The sequence below is a fragment of the Lytechinus pictus genome, chromosome 12 (genome assembly GCF_037042905.1).
Source record: "Lytechinus pictus isolate F3 Inbred chromosome 12, Lp3.0, whole genome shotgun sequence".
Taxonomy (NCBI): Eukaryota; Metazoa; Echinodermata; class Echinoidea; order Temnopleuroida; family Toxopneustidae; genus Lytechinus; species Lytechinus pictus.
Window position 1 is genome coordinate 3,591,660 of NC_087256.1, and position 16,835 is coordinate 3,608,494.

General features: G+C 38.7%; 1 protein-coding gene across 1 annotated transcript; it reads right to left on the reverse strand.

Moving 5' to 3' along the window:
* Window positions 1-824: 824 nt before the first annotated feature.
* Window positions 825-13,770, reverse strand: LOC129273377 (large ribosomal subunit protein uL24-like). The gene is made up of 4 exons (XM_054910403.2): window positions 13,718-13,770; window positions 4,146-4,317; window positions 1,996-2,136; window positions 825-1,136 (listed from the first exon to the last, which is right to left on the reverse strand). The coding sequence occupies exons 2-4, from the start codon at window positions 4,311-4,313 to the stop codon at window positions 1,002-1,004; spliced, it is 444 nt and encodes a 147-aa protein (XP_054766378.1). The 5' UTR covers window positions 4,314-4,317; window positions 13,718-13,770; the 3' UTR covers window positions 825-1,001.
* Window positions 13,771-16,835: the final 3,065 nt, after the last annotated feature.

Genomic DNA, 16,835 nt, shown 5'->3' on the forward strand with positions numbered 1-16,835 from the left:
AAGAGTGAACCCAAAGTTTGATCTTCCTCATAAAACACTGTTTGCTTGAAGGGATTATGTGGATAATGGTGATTGCTGTACATGGAAAGGTAGGAATCAAATCAATGGGTCTAGAGTATGCAACACTTGGTTCTCAAATGTGTTGCACTCAATGATCCAAAACTAAATTCATTTTCATTTCAAATTTTCAAGAATTGAACCGTCTTGAAGTGTAAAAGCCTTCTGTGCCTACTCGTTTTCATTCATTGGAGAATTAAATGTACATGGGCCATTCTTGGTCACGTGTGTGACCGAAATTATGACAAATATTGACGTTAGTTATAAATCTAAAAATTTCAGAGATTTAGTAATTTACAGGTTATATAACATTAACAAACATGTTTAGTCAGCTATCATTCGGAAATATATTTTGCCGTCTCCAACATACAGGTTCACGGTCAGAGGTCAAAAGATGTGGGTCACATGTGGGACTTCATACAGAAGCATGATTTTGAAATTTTAATAGAATGAAAATGAAACTAAACATTCAAAATCATTATAATTAGTTATAAATCTCTAAATTTTTTAGATTTATAACTAGTTAAGGTCATGATTTTTCATAATTTTTGTCACACACGTGACCAAGAATGGCCTCCATGAGTATTCACTGATTTCCAGGTCTGTAGTCAAGGCCAGATTTTGTCCACCTTGGCCTCGTCCCAAATCACGTGTACAAAGTCTATGGGAGGAGAAGTTCTGGCCTCGACTTCATTCCTGGTGATAACTAACCAAGAATAAGACTACAAAATCACAAACAAGAAATCAGACTGAAAAGTCACAAAAAATTTGTTGTGTTGATGATGACCATACTTTATTGCCTACCATACAAAGACAACAACCAAAGAGTTAGTGTGTATCAAGATCTTGACCGATCCATGAAGCAATCCAGTAAAGAAATGTTTGTGGGTTGAGTATTGATGTGTCTCCAGAAAATATCAAAGAGTCTGATTTGCGAGTTGGATCTATTCCGTAGCCATGGCAACCGATTCTTCTGTATGCTTGCCCTTGGCCTTGTCTGAGGCGAGTTGGCGAGACTTGGCCTTACGGTCCAGGATGAGCTTACGGTCCTTGTCCATCTTCAGTTTGGTGATAACAACCTGAAACAATCAAAGATTGAAATATTATATTCAGAATCAGGCTTTCTCACAGTCAGGGACCCGTTTCACGAAACTTATTATAATGGCAAATTTGAAATTACAATTTAAAGCTATAGAAATCATTCAATTTGATTAGCTGATAATAAACTTGTTTTAGAACTTGTTATTACAAGTCTTTCTGAAACGGGACCCAGGGAAGCGTTTCATGATGGGACTTGTCGGACGTTTTATCCGACAGTTACCAAAGTAATAAGGCTTCTTAGCCAATATAAATGCTGATGAAACACACACCTGATGTCAATACAGAGTGCATTTCAAAAGTAAAAGCAATTGTGTCCTGACATCACAACAAGAGCATACTTTGATTTAACATTACAAGCAAACACCTATGTAATATTTCTTTGCCCCCATCTGCCCCAGAACTGATTTGTTTAACATTACCAACATCATCAGATTGATAACCAGGTGGATGTTTCATAAGGCTGTTATTAACTTATTAGCGTCTTTACAATCGACTGGTGATCCTATCTTGTATGCTTAAACATCAATGAAAATTTTGCGTACATCATTTACCACGCGAAAGGATCACCAGTCGTTTGTAAAGTTGTTAGTTATCAACAGCTTATTGAAACATCCACCTGGAGACATGATAGATCAATTAGTCGAGCATGAGTTTTGGATTTTAGTAACCCGGGTATCCTCCATTCCTACTTGGCGCACTGGGTATCCTCACTACCCGGACCATCAGAGAGGAACTTTAGCCTCAAGACAGTCCTCTGGTTGCTTGCTTACAAGTATTTATGATTTCTTGGCAATAAGTTTTTTTTAATCACCACCAATACCGATAACGTGGTCTTACCTTGCTGGGGTGGATTCCTACATAGACCTGGGCACCATTAGCCTTCTCTCTCTGGATTCTCTCAATGTAAATCACAAACTTCTTCCTGTAAACCTGTACAACCTTGCCAATCTGCTGGCCCTTGTAGTGTCCACGAGTTACCTGCAGATAGGAAGCAAATTAAATACATGTAATTCTGTCAAAGTTATACCTCTAAGGAACACAGTAATCTGTTTGAATTGGATGAAAAATCTTGGAGGAAAAGAATACATTGTTTGTATTATATGCTTTGAAAAATTGCTTTGACATTATGGTGTTAAGATATAGGTAGACTAGATCTATAGACACAACTAGTGCTGTTATCGGTAAAAAATTCTCTGTCGATATATCGCTAAAAATATCTTACCGATATTGACAACTTTTGACAAAAGACCACAATCAATACACATTTTTTCTGCATTGATCAGTGATGTCACAATACTCAATACAAATCCACGTTCATCGAATCTAAACGAGTACATAACATCTTTTAACAAACATACTTAGCATGAATACATCCTCACCTTTCACGTTATTAGCATTATTTTAGGGTTGGATGAAATTTTATTGATAATTTGGGGGCTTTTGGACATCGTTCTGAGCAGTCGGACTTTCTCCTATCCACTAGGCTTGGGCGATTCACACCTTTCCCAGAACCGACTCCGGCTCTGACCTAAGGCTTCGGCTCCAAGAGGAGTCGACTCCACCATCACTTACACACTAGTGAATTAGAGATACATACCGAGCTCATTTCATGTCCATAAAGTGAATGGAGCTACTGTGTACACTAGCAAGATATCCTCCTCTCTTTCTCATTCTCTCTCCCTCCCTCTTTCTATATTAGATACTCCTCTATCTTTCTCTTCTTCAAACCAACCTTTTGGGTTTCATGTTTGTTATTGAGACCTTGAAAGTGTGTATCTTGGAGGGGGCAATTATGTGGTCAGTAGATAAGAGAAGCCAGACATGTTCTGTTTGGATTAGTCTGCTTGCACAGCCCCTACATGACAAAGAGCCATGGTCTGGCACAACTGCACATTAAACTAACTTGTGTATTAGATATCCTTACAATGATTTAAGCCTGCAATTATAAAGTCTGAAATTCCCTTCAACAGGGCTTTTATGGGTTGTTATAAAACAAAATCTGTTCTCTTGTAGAGTGGATCCCTCAGGCTCGAGTAATGAGCCTTGAAAGAAAGGGGGTCGACTCCTCGGCTCTGGTGACAAGAATCGGGTAGACTCGATTACTCGGCTCTGATGCCCAAGCCTACTATCCACCATTTTGATATCGTGCTGTTACATCTTCGAACGTAGAGGGCAGCAACACACGGCTGTGTGCTGCCTTCTTCGTTAGTTGGTACTTGTTTTTGGTCGCTACATTGGCTTGCGCTTGTGAATGTGAATGTTATGGCTAGTACGTATTTGTGTTTTGAGATTTTGGAGCAATTCCTGTTGCTGTTCTGTGCATTTTGAGGAAAAATATGTTTTCTGTGATTTTCCATTTGAAAAGCCACTTTCAAAAGGCTGTTTCTGTCAATTCCGTCCGTTCGCGGAAATCACTGTCCCTACATAATATCAGTGGGTATTGTCGGCAACGAGAGAAAGGTTGATTATCGCTAAGTAGCAAAAACATGCAATGATCTATAGGACTACCAATAAAGAGGTTATCAATAACAGCTGCACTTTCAACAACCGCTACGTGAATACAAACATAATATGTGGTCTCTTGTATGTGATTTGAAGCAAATCAAAACTAAAGCAAATCAAAACTATTTTCCGTTTTCTCAAATTCATTATATAAAATCCTGCTGGCCATCAAAATAAATTGAAAAATCAGCTGGATAAGGACACGTAACAGGGCTTTGACAACAAGAATCACAACAAAATGTACAAATACAAAGGTTAGGCCAAAGAAATATACCACACAACAAATATTCTTTTATTCTTTGGGGCTACTTTTCACAAAAGATTACCTAAATCTGCAACATTGGATAAACTTTAGCATTGCAGTGAATGGGGAATTTCAGGGGGCCCTTTTGAGTATTTCATGAGTGAATTTGCCTATAGAATTCATATTTCTTTTCCCTGAAGTGTACTACTGAGGTTGATCATATAAATTTATGATAACTCACCTGGACTTCATCGTCCTTGCGGATGGGGATGCTGCGTACATCGTACTTCGACCTCAGATCCTTGGAGAGAGGTGAGCTCATCAGCTTTCTCCTCACATGGGACGGGGCGTTGAAGTGACGCTTACGGTTCTTCCTCCTTGAGGATGACACTAATGGATTGCGCTTCATGGTGCTGTAGTGAAAAAAAAACGATAAAAGAGTTTTTTACCGATACCGAATTAATAAAATTTGAATTTCAGTTTTATTGGAGCGCCTCTGGCAGTCTCACCTGCATTATGTGATTCAATATAGCAGCAGTGCTGACTTTGAAAACTACTTTAAAATAATTATTCACAAAAAACACATTTCATATGATGATACAATACTACGATCATTGACCCTAAATGACATTTGACCATGATCATGCCACCTAAGACTTGTCAGTGATACTTGATTACCCCTATGTCCACATTTCATAAACTATATCAACAAACTTCACAACCCAGTGCACATGGCCAGTAGGAGCACCAAACCCAGCAGCACCTCAAAATCAAAATTTTGAAAGTGGCATTGCCACTATAGAGAGGCGAGTACTGTACCCACCCAATAATGTGTATCAAATTTATCTTAGTTAACTTGTTTTAGGTATCTTAGTTTACTTGTTTTAGGTATTATTGTGCATGCCAGAACTGAAGTAAAGTTCACGACTTTCCCTTTTTTTTCTGACTGGATGCCTATGAACTCACATGTCCGATGGGACAAATGAGGCAACCCGGATTAATGTATACTTAAAACTCTATCTGTTAAAACTTTAGAATGCAGTTTAGACATTACCACACTTGATTATATATATTGTGTCCACTGCCAATAAAACACACAGATACACAATAACAGTTCTGTGACAGTAGAAAACACAATCATAGAATCTTTTTTTCCCCCATAATATTGGATAATTTGGATTGGATAAAATCAATCCATAAATGGGGGTGTTTTGGTGAATAACTAAGTGTTAATGATATGATTGCTACCAGTAAATATTTAGTGATTGTATCAACACAACTTAACAATTTTTTACTTTGAATACAGCTACATAAAATGTTTTAATCAGAAGGCCTCATTTGCCGCATTTTGATAGGGCAAATAAGGACACCCGACAAAAATATTTATGGCTCATTGATATGCAAATTAGGCTGATCAACTCTAACATTTCTAATGGAAAATGTCGGTCTACTCTAGATCTAATAATAATAATAAACAGTTCTTGTATAGCGCATATCACGATTATGAATAATGTCTCTATGCGCTTCCAAAGGACTTGGATATCTAGTAATAGATATCCAATCCTGTTTCTACTGCTTTACATTAAAAAGATATACCGTAACGGACTATAACCCGCACCAGTGGATTAACCGCACCTCCAACTTTGGACTATTCAACAACAACAAATCATCACAATCTCTTTCTAAATCCTTCTCACATTTGCATGCATATTTGAGGTACCAAGAAATGAAAATCAAGGTTTAAGATTTCAAAGTATAAAGAGTTTACCGGTATACAGAAATTTGCTGTTCTTGATCTATTCATCTACAAATGATAGCAAGAAAGTAAGGTTCTGACATTGGCCACTTACACACTCACCTTACAATGTTACACACACACACACACACAGCACTGCCATTCTTGTACATTGCAAAGTACGATACAATACATCACATTACGATATCAACATATTATGCCTGGCTACTGTGTCTTTCTCAGCATAGGAGAAGAAAAAACATTCACATTCCCCACATCACAACCTCACTATCACTTTCAGAATTTGTCTAGCCTTTGATGTCTCAACATGAATTTTGGATGGATCTAAAGGATTGCAGGAAGGTTCAAGAAACAAAGAAATTGGCAATTTTTGCAATCGTTTTTTACAGCCTTGTGAATAAGCCTATGAATAGCATCAGCTTAAGTCGCACTTTAACAACAACGCACTCTCGCTCGGCTGTGACAAAATATATTACCAAGCACGCGCAACGTTCGGGAAGAATAGGAGACAAGATGGCGGCGTAAACATCTGACAAGCAGTAGAGGCGCACGGCCACTATTGGAGACTGTCTCCAATGTGGGAGATTATCTCCAATATCAGAGACTTTTGTAAAGAATTTGGGTATCCGATTTCAGAGACAGTCTCCAGTTTTGGAGTCCAATTTCCTTTGTTTACATTTGCGGCAAAAGGATTACCTTGGCGGCAAATAAAAATGTGATAAGCAGATTCCTCATGAAAAATTACCCCTTTTCACCGTCTACTTTAAAAATTCACCGTCTACTTTTATTTTGATAAGGAATTTTGTTGTCATTCACACACAAAACAAATGGGCTTCTGACCTCAGTGAGACAAAATTTTGGGTGGAAAAAATCATACTTTTGTTGGAGTTGTTTCTTTTGTCCTTTTGCAAAGCAAGTCTCCCCTATTGGAGAGAGTCTCCCATATTGGCCGTGCGCGTTTAGTTTCTACTGACAAGTCTCTTCCATTTTTCATATTTTTCTATATTTTTGATGAATTCTTTTTGAAAAATAAAATCAATAGTGTAGAAATGTCGGAAATGAATTTGTATTTTTTTTAGGGCTAAAGAGTAAAATTAGATCTGTCATCTAGATCTTTTTAAAGGAAACTTTAGGAAAGAAATCTCGGGGGCGAAAGTTAATGTTTTTGTGTTTTTGAGCAGTAAGTGCAGATGAATGGGAAGGCCGAAGGAATTCCTGTCAATCCTGGCTATCTTTGAGAGTAAGCTTACGTTAATAAATGATTTTTATTCTCCAACTTAGAAGCCTCCTGGCTAGCCTAATTCACTCAATCACTGGCACAGCTGAATCCAAAATTCAATCCAAATGGCGAACGCGAATTGCTCGGGTAGGCCTACCGAGTATGGCAGTGTATCCTATTGCCGGACACCTTTATTTCAGTGCTTTAAAAATGACAACTAGAGGAAATACAATCAAGAAAAATTCACACTTGCTATTCCAAATATTCTGAAAATTATGAATATGATGAAATTATTTTATATTTACCAACCATTTTCTTTGCATCGCACTTGCCGCATACCCCTCCACGAAAAACAATTATTTTCGTGCGCGACAAATTACATCATGATTCCGGACGCGCGCCGGACGGGTAAAGATATCCTTGATTATAATGATGTAAGAACAAATTTTTGTGATTTTTTTTTTCTTCTTATATCATATCATGAGTAAATTCTAAGTATTATTTGCTTTTTTATATCGAATCTGAGCAGATGTTGGTAATAAATTCGTGTTTGATAACTTATTTTATTTTGTCTTATTAGCTGCATGTTCCATGGCACTTTCCAATAATAATATGCTCGCGTTCGTATCGTGACGCTCATCAAGTTCTATCGATGCGCTGCCGATCGACGGCTCTACTCACGGTAAACCTCGCGCACGGGTACCTTGAGAACTAGCCGTCGACGATCACCCACATACACCACACCTCATCATTTGATCGATCAAGGAGTGGACGAGATTGAAATTCGGCAAATCAGGCCCATATTTCCATTAGAAAATATATCAATTGTTAATACAAAACTATGTTATATGATATTTTAAGCATTTTCTGTCATTTTTAGAGATAATTAGGTAAAAGTTGGATTTTTCGCCTTGTTTTTGCAATCTTGTTCTATGTATTGCTCTGTGAAATTGAATTGCGGAAGTCTTACGGTACGAATTTATTTTAGAACGCAGTAATATGCGCGTCCGGAATCATAATAGTGTCCGGTAACACTCCTAGTACCAATGAGGTCCAAACATTACATGTATGGACCTCATAGGCGACATCAGTGATAAAACCAGTTAGACATTGCCGTTTCTATTTGCACCCAAGGACTTTGGCAAATGTACGCCTTAATACATAGTGGATGGTAACAATTTAGGTGTTAATTAGTTTTAAACATGATAATGAAACTTCTACGACATTTGAAATTTAATGGATTGAGGTTAAACTTACATTTTCAGTCTTTTTTCTTGAATTCTTGGTGAGCGTTCCAAACGCTGTGGGGACTGATCAACTATGATGTGATTCACGTACTGGTCAGCTGATCGGTCAGGTGATCGGTTGGTTATCTTTTTGTCAGACGTTCATAATTTATATATCAATCTTCAGTATCTTGATTTCAAGCAACAGTATTGCAGGGAAAAGTCATTATCGATTGGAATCAATGACAGATCGGGGGGGGGGGGTGGTTGAGCATTTCTGGCCCGTTCCACCTTTTGAGATTCATAGTCAATATTTTGGATGTAAAAAAAAATGTCGTTCGTACAAAGTTAAGTCCCCCCCCCCCCCCCCACCTCCTTATGAGAATCACAGCAATATTTGTAATGGGGATATTTTGTTCATATTCTTTGCTCTTTTTTGCTTCCCAAATTTATTTTACTTTGAACATATGACTTTCTATATTTAATGACAAACTCTTTTAGGGGGTGGGGGCTTGCCAAATATAATGCGCGACAAGATGACCTTCTTTTTTTAGTGACAACTTTTTTTTTATTTGTCAAATTTTACGAGAGACAAAATGACCTTCGATCATTATTAATTAAACCTTTTTTTGGGGGGTAGGGGGCTCGCCAAATAGTGACACACTTTTTTTGTAAAATGTTAATCAAGAAAAAATGATCTTCAATCATTATCAGCTACCTTTCATTTTTTTTAGGGGGGGGGCTTGTCAAATTTTACGTGGGACAAATGACCTTCATTTTTTAGTGTTTTTTTTATACTTGACAAATTTTAAGAGGAACAAAATGGCCTTCAATCATTTTTAGTTAAAACCTTTTTTTTTTTTGGGGGGGGGGGGCTTGCCAAATATTTCACAAACAAAATGAACTTCAATTTTAGTGACCATCTTTTTATTACTTTTAAAATTTCACGCAGGACAAAATGACCTTCACTTTTTTTTAATGTTATGTTATATCGAGATTTTTTACCCTACTGCTAAAAAAGCACGAATGCCTGTGAGCAAGCAACCAGGGGACCAACAGCTTAAGGTCCTCTCCGAGGGACCTGGTAATGAGGATGAATGCCTAAAGGGCACTAGCGCACCTCTTGGGAATCGAACCCGGGTCACCGGAATCCGAAACCCCCGCTCTACCGACTGAGCCATCGCGCCTCCGATATGTTAAACTTGGGGGGGGGGGGAGGCTTGCCAAATATTACACGGACAAAATGAGTCTTTTATTTTTAGTGACCATCTTACTTGTCAAATCTTACGCGAGAAAAAATGACAATTTTTCTGTGATAACCTTATTTTTTTTTGGGGGGGGGGGGGGTTGTCAAATTTCACTTGAGAAATTGCACCCCCCTACTTTGGAAAATCGAAGATTAAGATCATGAGTATAGCCTACATCTCAGAGGCATAAACAGATGGGGGCATGGCTGGCCATCCCCCGAGTGGATTTCACCTGAAAAAAAAACATAAGAGCAACGGAAGGAAGAAAGAAAGATGAAAGAACGAAAGGAAATTTAAAAAGGAAAGTAATGTGAGAACAAATAATCCGGGGGGGGGGGGGGCTACTCAGATAATAAAAAAATCTGCCATCTGTAATTAAATTGGATTAGTTAATATCCAGAGGTCCCAGGGCTACCAACATACATGTAGCGCGGGCAGTGCATGGCGTACCTAGGATTTTCCACAGAGGGGCAAAATCGGCCGCCAAAAAATTTGACAAGCAAAAACAAAGAAAAAAAAGGCATTCAATGAAAAAGGTCTTCAATCGTACCAGAAAAAATTTGACAAGCAAAAAAAAAAGGTCTTCAAGCTCGTCAGGAGGGGCAAAATAGGTATTCAAGCTCGTCGGGGGGGGGGGGGGGCAAAATAGGTTTTCAAGCTCGTCAGGGGGCGCGCGGGGGCAGAGATATGTAATTTGCATGGGTTTGTGACTCATCGGGGGGGGGGGGGCAGACTGCCCCCCCCTAGGTACGCTAGTGCTCGGGACTTACATTACGTAACTTTTATCTTCCACATGCGACATGTACTATGCCCCCTCTTATATACCCCTGTTATGCCCCTGCACAGACACGTCTACATGCATTGATTTCGATATTTAAGCGTCATTATAAAATTATAGCAAAAAGAACGCCTTGATTAAAGGCCATTACCCCTAGAGACTCGCGAGCGTCATGTGACAACTCGCCTTGGATTTGCACGTACAGGATCCTATGGCGACAACAGCCATCGCACGAGTTGGCCAGAAGAGGCGATGAAAACACAAAATTTGGAAAGAAAAGAACCCGTGAGTACCCGTTTTACATTATAATTATGAAATTAGTAATATTAGTATATAATTGATAACATAGACCTCAATTTAGGCCGTAATTTTGATCAATTTGCTAGAAATTCAAGGCCAAAACGTACCCGTCTGGCGTCGACTTTTCCAACACGCGTTGGAATAGCGGTGTAGCCCAGAGTGTCCGGTAATACAATACGTGACTAGGCCCTAGGCCTATACACTCCTAGTACCAATGAGGTCCAAACATTACATGTATGGACCTCATAGGCGACATCAGTGATAAAACCGGTTAGACATTGCCGTTTCTATTTGCACCCAAGAACTTTGGCAAATGTACGCCTTAATACATAGTGGATGGTAACAATTTAGGTATTTATTAGTTTTAAACATGATAAGGAAACTTCTACGACATTTGAAATTTAATGGATTGAGGTTAAACTTACATTTTCAGTCTTTTTTCTTGAATTCTTGGTGAGCGTTCCAAACGCTGTGGGGACTGATCAACTACGATGTGATTCACGTACTGGTCAGCTGATCGGTCAGGTGATCGGTTGGTTATCTTTTTGTCAGACGTTCATAATTTATATTACAATATATCAATCTTCAGTATCTTGATTTCAAGCATCAGTATTGCAGGGAAAAGTCATTATCGATTGGAATCAATGGCAGATCGGGGGGGGGGGGGGGGGGGGGTTGAGCATTTCTGGCCCGTTCCACCTTTTGAGATTCATAGTCAATATTTTGGATGTAAAAAAAAAATGTCGTTCGTACAAAGTTAAGTCCCCCCCCTCCACCTCCTTATGAGAATCACAGCAATATTTGTAATGGGGATATTTTGTTCATATTCTTTGCTCTTTTTTGTCCTTTTCTTTTTTGCTTCCCAAATTTATTTTACTTTGAACATACGACTTTCTATATTTAATGACAAACTTTTTTAGGGGGGTGGGGGCCTGCCAAATATAACGCGCGACAAGATGACCTTCTTTTTTTAGTGACAACTTTTTTTTTATTTGTCAAATTTTACGAGAGACAAAATGACCTTCGATCATTATTAATTAAACCTTTTTTTTGGAGGGTAGGGGGCTCGCCAAATAGTGACACACTTTTTTTTGTAAAATGTTATGCAAGAAAAAATGATCTTCAATCATTATCAGCTACCTTTCATTTTTTTTAGGGGGGGGGGGCTTGTCAAATTTTACGTGGGACAAATGACCTTCATTTTTTAGTGATTTTTTTTTTTATACTTGACAAATTTTAAGAGGAACAAAATGGCCTTCAATCATTTTTAGTTAAAACCTTTTTTTGGGAGGGGGGCTTGCCAAATATTTCACAAACAAAATGAACTTCAATTTTAGTGACCATCTTTTTATTACTTTTAAAATTTCACGCAGGACAAAATGACCTTCACTTTTTTTTAATGTTATGTTATATCGAGATTTTTTACCTGACTGCTAAAAAAGCACGAATGCCTGTGAGCAAGCAACCAGGGGACCAACGGCTTAAGGTCCTCTCCGAGGGACCTGGTAATGAGGATAAGCCTTAAGGGCACTAGCGCACCACTTGGGAATCGAACCCGGGTCACCGGAATCCGAAACCCCTGCTCTACCGACTGAGCCATCGCGCCTCCGATATGTTAAACTTGGGGGGGGGGGGGGGCTTGCCAAATATTACACGGACAAAATGAGTCTTTTATTTTTAGTAACCATCTTTTCTTTTTACTTGTCAAATCTTACGCGAGACAAAATGACAATTTTTCTGTGATAACCTTTTTGGGGGGGTTGTCAAATTTTACTTGAGAAATTGCACCCCCCTACTTTGGAAAATCGAAGATTAAGATCATGAGTATAGCCTACATCTCAGAGGCATAAACAGATGGGGGCATGGCTGGCCATCCCCCGAGTGGATTTCACCTGAAAAAAAAACATAGGAGCAACGGAAGGAAGAAAGAAAGAAAAATGAAAGAAAGAACGAAAGGAAATTTAAAAAGGAAAGTAATGTGAGAACAAATAATCCGGGGGGGGGGGGGCTACTCAGATAATAAAAAAATCTGCCATCTGTAATTAAATTGGATTAGTTAATATCCAGAGGTCCCAGGGCTACCAACATACATGTAGCGCGGGCAGTGCATGGCGTACCTAGGATTTTCCACAGGGGGGCAAAATCGGCCGCCAAAAAATTTGACAAGCAAAAAAAAAGGAAAAAAAGGCTCTTCAATGAAAAAGGTCTTCAATCGTACCAGAAAAAATTTGACAAGCAAAAAAAAAGTCTTCAAGCTCGCCAGGGGGGGCAAAATAGGTATTCAAGCTCGTCGGGGGGGGGGGGGGCAAAATAGGTTTTCAAGCTCGTCAGGGGGGCCGGGCCGGGGGCAGAGATATGTAATTTGCATGGGTTTGTGACTCATCGGGGGGGGGGGGCAGACTGCCCCCCCCCCTAGGTACGCTAGTGCTCGGGACTTACATTACGTAACTTTTATCTTCCACATGCGACATGTACTATGCCCCCTCTTATATACCCCTGTTATGCCCCTGCACAGACTCGTCTACCCTACATTGATTTCGATATTTAAGCGTCATTATAAAATTATAGCAAAAAGAACGCCTTGATTAAAGGCCATTACCCCTAGAGACTCGCGAGCGTCATGTGACAACTCGCCCTGGATTTGCACGTACAGGATCCTATGGCGACAAAATCCATCGCAAGAGTTGGCCAGAAGAGGCGATGAAAACACAAAATTTGGAAAGAAAAGAACCCGTGAGTACCCGTTTTACATTATAATTATGAAATTAGTATATAATTGATAACATAGACCTAAATTTAGGCCGTAATTTTGATTAATTTGCTGGAAATTCAAGGCCAAAACGTACCCGTCTGGCGTCGACTTTTCCAACACGCGTTGGAATAGCGGTGTAGCCCCAGAGTGGGCCTATACCGTATGCGCAATTTGCGTTTACCATTTTTGATTCGGCAGCAAATTTTAAATAAACAGTAGCAGAAAGACTGAAAAAATCAGCACAGCCACCAATGTATGGTTACATTTTGGCAATAAATGCCTGGTTAATTCACAGACACAGGAATACCACCCCTTCCAATCCACTGACACAAATATCAGTACGTGGGGCAAGGACAGGTTTCACATAGTTGGCAATAAACGAACGAGTAATACATTAAATCCTCACTATTTCTTTATCTAATATAGCATTCATCTGTAAGTGAAAAATGTTAAGATTTCATTAAAGCTTTATAAATGTTGGATGGTTTATGAATACGTATTTTTCATATCGATTTTGTGAGGGGTACCAACACACCTTACAACGGAGTTTTCAGGCCACCGTAAAAGAGGATGAGTTTGGCCACCCACCACACTCGTTACGTCATAGAATTAGTTTAGTTCCAAGCACATGGCTTTTATGTAAATCTCAGGGAGGGAAATAAAGTGCAGTGAGAAGAAATCCAGAATGGATGGTGTGGCCCCGGTGCCGGTGGGGGAATGATGCAGGGGAAATGTTGTATAAAGAAAGGGCTATAGAAGGAGAATTAACTCTTTGCACGCTGAATTATTTTTTTTAAAATAATAATGACAATTTTTGTCCATCATGTTATTTTCTTTAAATCAAGATTTCCGTATTGCACCATCATATTATTATTATCATTACATGTATATAGATATTATCAAATAACACTATCTCTCTCCACTACGTTAGCGTGGATGTGTATCCCAACGACATTTTGCTGACCCAACTATTCAGATTCAGATTCAGAACACTTATCTAATTTGAAGGTAGGGCGGAAATCATCGGATATCGATGGGATAGATCACCAGTATAGTAACCTAACCACTGATGAGTGAATTACCTATAGGTGTCACGCGCGTAAAAGACTTGTGTGTTAAAATGGCACTTTTGAAAAATTCATAAAAAATAAATGTGAAAATAGAGAGTCGAACGTTTACTACCTTTGGATAGGATATATATCTGACATTCCTTATCCGTGACCAGAGATTAAGGGTATCGTAGCCAGCTCATTTTAAAAATAAATCGCCTTTTACAGCCACCCCCCCCTCCTTAGTTGAGCACTATTAGATACCTTACCTTAATACCTTCTTGAAGGTACCACTCTAGTTCTCTTCAGTAAAGTTTACAAAGTTCTATCTCCTCTCTACCCCCTTCCAATGAATGATTTTAACAGGTCAAGTTCACCCCAGAAAAATGATGATATGAATAGATAGAGAAAATCCAACGAGCAAAACGCTAAAAACTTCATCAAAATCGGATGTAAAATAAGAAAGTTATGAAATATTAACGTTTCACTTATTTTTCACAAAACAGTTATATGCACATCTCAGTGACATGCAAATGAGACAGTCGATGATGTCCATCACTCACTATTTCTTTTGTTTTTTATTGTTTGAATTATACAATATTTCTTTTTTTTTTTACAGATTTGACAATAAGGACCAACTCGACTGAACCATATAGTATTAAAACAATGCTAATTCCACATGTTCAGGGATGAATTATTCTTTGTTTCACCTGACAATGAGGAGAAAATTAGAATATGTCATATTTTATATAATGAAATGCAAAAGAAATAGTGAGTGGATGACGTCATCAGTCTCCTCATTTGCACACCGACCAGGGGAGCGTTTCATCAATATTTTCATCCGACAAGTTGTCAGATCTGACATCTTTCCATGATTTTGATTGGCTGAGAGGCACTGTTCCTAGGGTAACTGTCGGATAAAATGGGACTTGTCGGATAAAACGTCCGACAAGTCCTTTCATGAAACGCCCCCCGGGATATAACTGATTTGTGAAATTTAGCAAAACTTTAAAATGTCATAACTTTCTTATTTTACATCCGATTTTGATGAAATTTTCAGTGTTATGCTTGTTGGATTTTTCTCTATTTATTCAAATCAACTAATGGTTGGGGTGGACTTGTCCTTTAAGTCGGTGATCATACACTAGCACAAACCAATGATGAATTAGAACATAAAGAGGCCTATAGACTCTCATTGACCAGTCTATATACATTCCTAGGCTTACATACACATCGACCTCACCTGATATAGCCTTGCTAAGCCATTAAATCCATTTTGCACCACTTGATGACTATAAACATATTAATATCAATTAGAAATTGTTTGCTGAGGAGTTTGGGCAGGTATGCCATCCAAGAAGAAAAGGATCTTGGTGTATGGATACATATTAAGTCTCTCAAGGTTTCAACCCAATGTGCCGCAGCTGTCAAGAAAGGCAATAGAGTTTTGGGAATGATCAAAAGGAATTTCACTTACAGAAGTAGAGATGTAATCCTAAAACTCTACAAATCCCTTGTCAGGCCACGTTTGGACTATTGTATGCAAGCTTGGTGCCCATATCTATCTAAAGACATTCAAGTCCTTGAAAAGGTGCAGACTAGAGCTACTAAACTCATACCCCAATTAAGAGATCTACCCTATGAATCCAGATTGAAAAGACTAAACCTCACAACATTTGGAACATAGGCGGAAGAGGGGTGATCTCATTGAAGCCTACACAGATCGATAACATCAATCCTGACTTCATGTTCCAGAAAGCAACGTATCAAGAGTACCAGAGGTCATTCTCAAAAGCTTAAAAAACTCATTTCAGACTGGACATAAGGAAACACTTTTTTAGCAAAAGAGTTATTGATAGCTGGAATAAACTCCCTGAAGAAGCCATCAAATCGTACACACTATTCAACTTTAAACAGAGACTATCAAAATAGGGTTAACGGGCTACAAAGCCCCCCCCCCCCAAACCCTGCCACACTAATATAGACCACTACACTACGGTATGTTCAAGGTATAGGGAATTCGCCTGTATTACCTATAGGTGTCTCGCGCGTAAAACTCCATAGACTTGTGTGTTAAAATGGCACTTTTGAACAAATTATAAAAAATAAATGTGAAATTAGAGGGTCGAACGTACCTGTGGATAGGATATATATCTGACATTCCTTATCTGACCAGAGAAGGGTATACGTATCGTAGCCAGCTCATTTTAAAAATAAATCGCCATTTACAGCCAGCCCCCCCCCCCCTCCTTAGTTGCATCACTAATTTACCTTCTTGACTTGAAGGTACCACTCTAAATCGCCATTTATGAAAATAACTATGATGGGATCAAATTCATCAATTGAAACAGTAAAATAGCCCCAATTCTTCTGCCAGTCCAAAAATACTTCCAAATCATTGATATATCTTCCCAATTTGGGCAAATGAAGTTCAGTAGTTACCATTTCTAGAATCAGTGTTAGATTTTGAATCATATTCATACACTTTTGTCAATCAGCAATATCAAATTGAAAAACAAATTCGAATGAGTTGGGTCGAACGAATATATTTAGCCCTCCTGATGTAATTAGGCTCATGAAACCTAGGCAACCAACCAATCATGA